General features: G+C 37.2%; 1 protein-coding gene across 2 annotated transcripts; it reads right to left on the reverse strand.

Annotated features, from left to right (window-relative positions):
• Positions 1-951: 951 nt before the first annotated feature.
• On the reverse strand, positions 952-3885 carry LOC118437151. 2 transcript variants are annotated; one of them, XM_035855978.1, is made up of 5 exons: positions 2019-3885; positions 1932-1959; positions 1720-1824; positions 1503-1586; positions 952-1243 (listed from the first exon to the last, which is right to left on the reverse strand). In XM_035855978.1, the coding sequence occupies exons 2-5, from the start codon at positions 1937-1939 to the stop codon at positions 1063-1065; spliced, it is 378 nt and encodes a 125-aa protein (XP_035711871.1). In that variant the 5' UTR covers positions 1940-1959; positions 2019-3885; the 3' UTR covers positions 952-1062. The 2 variants fall into 2 exon arrangements, with proteins under 2 accessions (XP_035711871.1, XP_035711870.1); XM_035855977.1 differs by having other exon boundaries at positions 1932-3885.
• Between the last annotated feature and the right edge of the window lie 5342 nt (positions 3886-9227).

The following is a 9227-nucleotide window of genomic DNA, read 5'->3' on the forward strand; positions in this document are numbered from 1 at the left end:
CAACCACTATTGGACCTTTTATTTTTTAATTTTTTTCATTTATATTTTCGGAAAAATGAGATTTGCCTTATGTTACACAGGGGGGTAGTGGGCTTTCGTTACACTGTGTGACAGAGGGGGGGGAGGGGTATGAAAAAATCGATTTTTGCGCTACATAATTTATGAACGGCCCCTTACAAAGCCGGTATGGTCATGCAGGTATTAACATCTCGGTATTAAAGTTTCTACCGCTAGGTATTAAATTTATACCGGTCGTAAAAATTTTTGAAAAAATTTTATAATTAAGCTATTTTATATCTTAATTATTACTATTTCATTGTTTCGATATAAGAGTTTGAAAAATTTGTCCAAGATACGCCTTGCCGTGGACAAGAATATCAATTTTGAACCAAAAGTCAACGCCTTCACTCTCTGGATTTCAATGAACGTCTATTTCCGTTTAGTAGCTGCAGAACTATTCTCATTTCCGGTTTTCTTAATCACTAGTGCCTTTAGTTGTTAAAGGAGTTGATCGAACTCATAATTATGAGCGTTTGGGATAATTGCCTTCTCAAATTTCGAATTCATCATAATTCTTCGGAAAGATTATCCTCGCCATGATAGGGGTCCAGATTTAATTGGGAAATTATTAAAAAGAAATGAGGAGCCGCTGAAACGATTTATAGATAACTTTATACTCATGGAAGCATGGAAAGTTCGTTCGAAAAACTTCCCCACCTATGAGTTCTTTGAGCATTTTAATGAAAATTGTTGCAAAATAAATCAATTGGTTGCTCATGTCATGATTGGCGAATTTATTAATTTTGGTTGGAATAAACCATATTTTCGTTGGATGGTATAAAATAAATCCAGCATTATTCATTTAAAACAGACTTTTGGTTTTAAGGTATTTCAACTTGGAATTTTAATGAAACACTTTTTATTACTTCTTAAATCTCTTTATTTGCCAATTTAATCAAATCATTCTACAAATTGTGCCTTCAAGATTTAGATGGCATCACTCTTCGGGGATCCCACACTTATACCACGCACTCAGCCCACCGCCCTCCCGTATCGCGCAGGTTAGTCCGTCACAGCAACTCCTCGGACTAAAGAAACAACCCTCCTCCCGTCCCAGGCAGCCGTCTGGGGGCAAAGTACATATGTACTTACGTCGGATACACTCGCCCCCTCCGCAACAATCAGAGTCTTGGAAGCAACCGTTCTGCTTGTTCGGGAACTGTTCCGCTGCCTGCAAGCAGCCCTGCAAAATATCCAAAGTAACTTTCAATTCATACCTGCGTTGAAGCCTACATTTTGTGAATAAGACTGGATGGTAGTCAATGAACTTTTAAATTTTGTGTGGAAAAACGAAAATGGACTGGCAGCATTTTTTTCGGGTGGGGGATAAAATGGAAATCTGTTTTCTCATATGATTCATTGGAAAGTGATAACCAATGAAATTTTGCCGCCATGCAAACATATTTGAACATACTGGTTTCAATTGAATAACTTTCACCAACCTGACAGATTCCTCCGCGACAGAAAGATTGCTGCCAGCAACATTCATTTGCATTGTTGCAAGGTTGTAAATTTTGAACACAATGCTGGCACAAAAAAAACACATTTCAACAAAAATATCACTTCCAAATTGCTTATCTGCTTTAAACCATAGAACCGTTAATTATAAAGTAAGGCTTCATTGTACAAAATACTTTATCCCACTCATGCAAAACTTACAGTTGCAGAACACTTATTCGCCAAGCACGGAAGGCCCTCACAACATGGTCTCGCGTCCCCCGGCCAACCACAATATGTATCCCAGGGACGAGCCGCGATGCATCGCTGTGCATACAAAAATACAAACCATTAACTCCTTAATTAAATATAATTTAATAAGTATAATTACAACCATACATCTTCACAATACCCGTTCACACATAACCTCTTACCTCCGCATTCCCCATCGGAATTGCAATTCTGTAGTAGGACAAACAGTTAAGCCTAACCCTTTCATAAAAAATTAGTATTAAACGTACCTTAGCAAAACATTTGTAGATTGGGTGCCCGTAGTCTGAGCGACACACAGCTAAGGATGGAGCTTGTCCGTGTCAAGCGAATATATGTCATATTTGTCATATTTGTCATAAATGTCATATTTGTCAATTTGTCCGTCCAATTTGTCACGATTTCAATATGTCCGACATTTATGACAAATATGACGGACAAATTGGACAAATTGGACAAATATGACACTTTGTCTCAATATTCCCCATTTATGATAGAATTTGTAATTGAGTCTTTTGGAATGCCTCATTGTCAAGAAACTAAACGTTCGTATATAAATTGATTTAATTAGATTAATTAAGCTAGGAAACATTTTAAAATCCTACCATAGAGCTTGTAGAGTAAGATATTGCGGGTTTTAAGGCAGGAGTTGTCTAATCTTCAAATAAAGGTACAACAGCAAAAGTAAACGAGCCAAGCGCACTTAGAGGGTGTTCCGGAACTAATGCAACTTTGGTCAAATGCACATATAAACTGAAGCAATGCATTAGTTTAGGCGAAATTTTGGTCAGAAATATACAAAGGTTAAAGCTAATTACTTTTTGTTTCGAATGGTCCATACATCTCCTTCCGCCCAATTTGGGGAAGCTTTTGTCGGGTGCTTCCCATTCGTGCTTCGCCACTGTTTCTGGTTACCTTTTTTGGGATTTTTGACAACATGTGGTGAAATAAGTTCAAATTTTTGACTGAAGTTTTTCGATTACAATATTCTTTCTTGGATAAAAACTAAAATTGTTCAATAGGTCTTGTATTTGACAAATTTGGGAACGTTGTTCACCCCTCCCATGTTAATTGCATTTGATCCGTTTTAAGGCGGAACGGGATACTTTGGCTTAGATTTATTTCCCAGTTTTGCATAAATGGTTTTCTTGAAGGTGGGAGAGTTGTACTATGTGCAAATAAAAGCATTCTGATAATCTGAGCAGTAAATCGTCTTGTACAGGACGATCAATTTTGATTAATTTTGATTACTTCAGGTCAAGGATTTTTTCTGGCCTCCTGCTTGCTACTTTTATTTTACTCTTCACTATATTTATAAGCTTATATAACCTTCTAGGATTTGATGTCCAACTTCTAAGCTTTAAAATAATGTATGGTGTTCGGTGACAACTTCAAGTACTTCAGCGAATTTCGCTCCGACATTGCAAATTTCTGTTTTCACGAAGTTTATTACTTTCGGGGCTGCCACACGAATGGGCCGACCAGATATTTTTTTGCGATTAGTAGTTTTTTGCAGCTCATACCTTAGTAGTACACAGCAAATTGTCACTTTTGAAATTTTTTCTTTTTTAAAGTGAACACAGCTCAATTTCTTGGAGCGCGTAACCAATTTTTCGTTATAGTGGCAGACGATGGTTGCGAGTTGCTCGGTGGTATTTGACCTTATTTTGGAACGGATAGAGATATCGACTTCTGGTTTTCGGATTCTACTAGATAAACGTATGGACTACAATATTCACCCTATTTCGAATTTGGGGCAAATTGATACCCTTGGATATATGCATTTTACCAAAGTTGCATTACTTTCGGAACACCCTCTAAACAATTGATTTAATTAATTTGCCTATGATACTACTTATCAATTGTTACCAACTTTACCAATTACCATTTTATCATGCTGGATATAAGTAACTGTTTACATCAGCAGCCAAATGTTTGAATCTAAAAGTTCCTTATGTGGACTCAATAGGAGAGACTTTCTACATGCCCCTCTTAGATCTTGATGCCCTTTGTATATTTGATGCTCCTAATCTAGGATGGTCACATTATTTGCGTCCGCCACACTCCCTCAAAGTGATAAAAGCTACAGAAGTCGCTAGCTTAAAATACCCACCAAGAATCCAATTTTGCTGGGATGTTAAAAAAACGTATATTTTTTTATTTTAGATACCTGTGTGATCAAATGCAGGAGATATCTCAACTTTTTTGAAATTATCGAAATTTTGGGGCATTCCACGGAATTATTTGAAAAAATTCAAAATTTTGAAAAAGTTGACATACACTGGATATGATCACACAAGTATCTGGGATCACAAAAATGTAAATTTTTTCAACATCCGAGCAAAATTGGATTTTTGTTGGATATTTGTAGTTGGTAACTCCTGTAGTTTTCACCACTTTTTGACGGGGTGTGGCGGGAGAAAATGTGGGCGTGGCAGTGGCATCAATCCACTTTCGGGTTATCATACATTTGCCTTGGGCTACCACATATGCAGATGGCATCGAGATTTTAGAGGGTCTCTTCTCCTCAGCATTTCAATTTTGATTTGGGAATTTTGTGTAAACAAAGTCAAATTAAATGCTCCAGGCCAGTATAAGAATCTCACATTGCTGGAGTCGAGCAACAAAATGAAATTATTATATTTTGCTGAAAATAAATGTCGATTGCGCTGACAAATGTTCATTTGATAAATTCAATTTGTCATAAATGTCCAATTTGTCCAAGATTTAAATGTCGGACAAATTGGACATTTACGACATTTTGAATTTGTCATATGTGTCATATTTGTCATATTTGTTACAAATTTTAAATGTCTGACAAATTGGACATATATGACATGTCAATATGTCAATTTGTCAATGACATGTCATGACGGCACATCCCTACACACAGCCCCTTCACAGCAATCTTCTGGTCCAGCACAGCTATCCCCGGATTTAGCGCAATTCTACAAATAACAGTGAGTGAAAGCCCATCCGTACCCCCCCCCCACAAGCTATAAGATTATGTATTGTCCCGGGGGAAAAATAGAACCCCGATATTCAGATACACATTTTCATGACACATGAAAACTTATTAGTATTATGTACCCCAAGTTTACATAATAAAACGGCCTATGCAATACTACCAGAGGAAAATTCATCTTAGCAAAATTATGGAATTCTATACCCTCGGAAACGCTTATTTGTCTACATTGAGTAAATTTCACCAACCTGACACTGTCCATAACGACAAACCAATTCCTTTGAGCAACACTAGCTTGATTGACGGCACCGTTCTGAGTCTTGAACGCAACTCTGTAACAGATACATTTTAGTAAAAAAAATTCCTTCCAAATTTCACGCTGAATTATATATTAAGTAAACTGTACTAAATCTATAGAAAACTTGACTCATCAAGTTAACTTTACTATGAATTTAGTATAGTTTTCATAATTTCGTATTCAGAGTTCATTTGCTTTTCCACAGGGTAATATTTTTTAAGAGTTTTAATTTTTCATGATTTATAAGTCAAGGTTAGAGTTCCTTTGTTGTTACCGGTAATGTATGTAGTTAAGTCACAATGAAACCTTCACTTCTCAAAAGGGTAACATTATTCTTAAGAGTGTATGTGCATAAAAGTTTGAATCGTCGTAAAATTATTAAGTGAGTACAAAACTTACGTTTTCAGTGCATCGATTCATCAAGCAGGTACGATAGTAGATTAAATTCAGTTTACGTCATAAATAAAGAATTGCAAAGGAAGTTTAGCAAATGGGTGAAGCGACACGGTCACTCGGTCATCGTAGGTCAAAACCATCTTAATTTTTGAAATCCTCGCCCCAAACCTCGTCTAAAATCGTCGGAACAATAAATTCGACACGTTGGACGATTGCTGTTAACTTCATGGCGCAGTGATCTTATGAACTATAACTCCCAGTTTCCAACTTAACAAATTTGTAATACGTTGTCTAAAACTAAAATTACATATTACAAAGTTACATACAGAAAAACGGATAGAAAGACAGACAGGCCGACAGAGAGACTGACAGACAGACAGATCGACAGATACATAGACATACAAGGGGTTCCATAAAGGGTTTTCATTTCGCTTCACCCCTAAAAATAGTTAACTAATGAACTCTAGTCCCCCGTACTTCTTCGCAATGCCCGTTTACACATGACTTTCCACCTTCGCAGTGATGATCGAAGTCGCAATTCTAGGGAAGGACACAAAACATCATCAAGATCCAATCAACCTTCATTACAAAAATTGGTAACAAACTTTTTTAAAACATTGGTAACCGGGCGTCTTATGATTCGAGGTACACACGGACCCTTCACAGCATTGGTTTGGTCCGAAACAGCTTTCCCCGGATTTCACGCAGTGCTAAAGAATCTAGAGTGAATATCAATCAGATAAATTATGCGATTACGTATTACCCCGGGGGCATATTGAATCCCGTGATCCGGATAGTAACCTCACATTCCAAAAAGTATGTTGCAGTAGAAGCAGACGAACGGTACACCTGGATATCCCCCCACCTGGATGGGCACATAGCGACCACGCCGGGTGCCCCAATTACCCGGGATGTAAAGGCTCAAGGCGGGAATTGCTGAGTAAAAATTGTCAACCGAAATTAAGTATCGAAACCACAGAAAACGCATATATGTACCAATGTAGCTTCAGTGTTAATTAACCCCAATTGCGGATCGAGAATACAAAATTTCACTGGGTTTAGTCTGTAGATTCAATGTCCGTTAAAATTTAAGTTTGATCCCCTTGCCTGACAGTGGCCACGAAATCCGTGGGGACATACGGGGACATTAATATTGCAGTCTAGGCAAGGGGGTTTACATTTATGTCGGTATTTAATCCAGTGCGGTGAAGTCACATCTAGACATCGCGCAGTGTTAGTTGCCCGCATTAACACCGCGTGGTGTCTATATGTGACAACACCGCACTGGATTGACACCAGGTAATTTTGAGTGTAACGACATAAATATTTGGACACATTTAGCCCCAACATAAATAAGTATTTCCTTACTAATCACATCCATTCCTGTCGCGTGGACGGGTTTAAAATGTTTCGAACAATTTCCCCACGTCTCAGGAACACCATGTGTTAAACACGAGGCCCCATATAGTACCACTAGCACCAAAAATTTCACACTAGTTTGCGGCATGATTTCCTTATCAAATTTTATGTAAAACGTATGCCAAAAGTGGAGAATTGGACACGACGTGTTAACAACTTGCGACACAACCAGGTACCAAGCTAGACAATCAAGGTCGTATTTACATACATACATATGTACATACATATTATTCCCACATATCGGAGGTGCTTCATACCCCAAAATTTTAGGTACAGATCATAAAAAAGTAGTACAATAAATATGTCATTCTAGTTAAAAAATATGCATTCCTCTTCTAATACGAGTGGATACTTGACCAGCCACACGGGACGGCTGAGTGAGATGTCGATTCATAAAAATTGCCATGGTTCACATGGGATATAATTGAATGTAGGTTGGATTACTTGACTTGTAGAAAAATGCACATGCAAATTCTGGTTTTTATTACTGCCAATCTTTTCCCTCCTTTCGCCTTTACAAAGCATTTAGCACGGCTTGCCGAACTTGCAAAATAAAATGTACAAGACCTCTCCACCCAGCAAGGTAATCAGTACATGGAACTCTACATAATGTGTATGTATGGGAACGTCCAAAAATTATGTGGCGCAAAAAGTAAGCTTTTTAGAGACCCTCCCCCTGTCATGAGGTACATACCCCATATTTTACATAGAGTGGCCCAAATCGGCCTTTTACGAAAAACTTTGACCCTCCCACCCCTATTATTTTTGGACTTCCTCTATACCCAAATAATCCTTCCCACTGTACATACTTTATTTTTGTAATGTATCTTTTTGTGTATTAAACACTTACACTGGAACCTTTTTTAAAGCTACACCGGGATTTTCTAACAGTCATGTCGAAAAATCAAGCCAAAAATTAGGAGTCACACGACACTCATACATATTTATTTCCTTTTAATGGCCCCTGTGATGAAAAATACTGTATGTAAAATTTCAAGCCCCGCCTTATGTTCCGCCTCGTGGAGGAAACATTGTGAAAAAATTGAACTTTGGCGTCAATATTTTTCTACAAATAAGCGTCACGTGATTCTTCATTTATGGCTTGATTTTTTGATATAATTCGTGACTCAATCCCTTGAAAAAAGGTATACAATTAAATTCAAGGACTTCAAGGGTCAAGGCATCCTATGCTTCCCGTTTTCATTATAACATGGGACGTATGTATTGGCCACACCGATAGGTAGGGGTCATAATTTCCCGAAAATATATCACAAGCTTTATGTACGCCCCTTACAGATATATCATTCTCGCAGAAAAATGCAACAAACAGGCTACACAAGTATGTACATAAATAGTCGGGTATGTAAAAATACATACATAAGCAATGAAACTTGCCACTCATTAACGCCATTTACATACATGTTGTCAAGTTATATGTACCTAGAATTCAATTAATAAGAGTATGTATAAATAATTACTAGCAAAAAAGAGACTGGACCAACAAGGCAGACGTAATAAACTTAGTTTGATTTAACCATACATAAATGTAAAATTACTATTTATTTCACATCTGAAATAGTAATTTGAGCTCGAATTCAAAATTAGAAAATATGTCGGTCCAGGATGATTTCTTAAAAATCTAAATTGTCGCAAAATTCGAATTTCAGAATTTGTTGTCCGTTTTTAGAATTTTAAAAAATAACTAATTCGTAAAGTTTTAAACTTTTATTAATGATTTGATTCTTTTTAAACCTGTCTGGTAGATAATTAATGGCCGACCACCCACTCTTAATAATCCGATAAAGTCATGCAGGTAATGATTTGTAGGTGATAAATTTGGTAATAATATTTTACCAGGTAGAAAAAATTCGTTGTCAGTGTAATACATGATTATTTACAAATTTTGTAGGTTTATTACCTTCAACCTATTACCTTAAACGTTTAGCATGATTATTTACAGTGTCCTTAGTGAATTTAAGAGCTAAAGCAAAAAATAATGCATTTTTAAATTCCCAAGAAAGAAAATATTCAGACGAATTGCAATTTTTATTTGCCAATTTAATCAACGTATGTAGTTTAATAGTTACATCGTCAAGTTCTTACATACCGGTATATCGGTCATTATACATCATATACACACTTATACCACGCATCAAGCCCAGCCGCATCCACGGCGCACTTTAAGACGGCACATACGTTGCAAAAATCTCATAACTAAAAGACACAGAGGACAGCGGCGATCTCTTAAGTGCCGAGACAGGACACTGCGGTTCTCCTTGCGGAGGGTGGATGGCGCTGGCTGGTCCGGATGTGAGTTGGTGGCTGGAGAGACGGTGGGAAACATAAAAATCTTCCATCTACCACGCTGCCAACCAGCTCACA

The sequence above is a fragment of the Folsomia candida genome, unplaced genomic scaffold (genome assembly GCF_002217175.1).
Source record: "Folsomia candida strain VU population unplaced genomic scaffold, ASM221717v1 Fcan01_Sc012, whole genome shotgun sequence".
In the NCBI taxonomy this organism is placed as follows: Eukaryota; Metazoa; Arthropoda; class Collembola; order Entomobryomorpha; family Isotomidae; genus Folsomia; species Folsomia candida.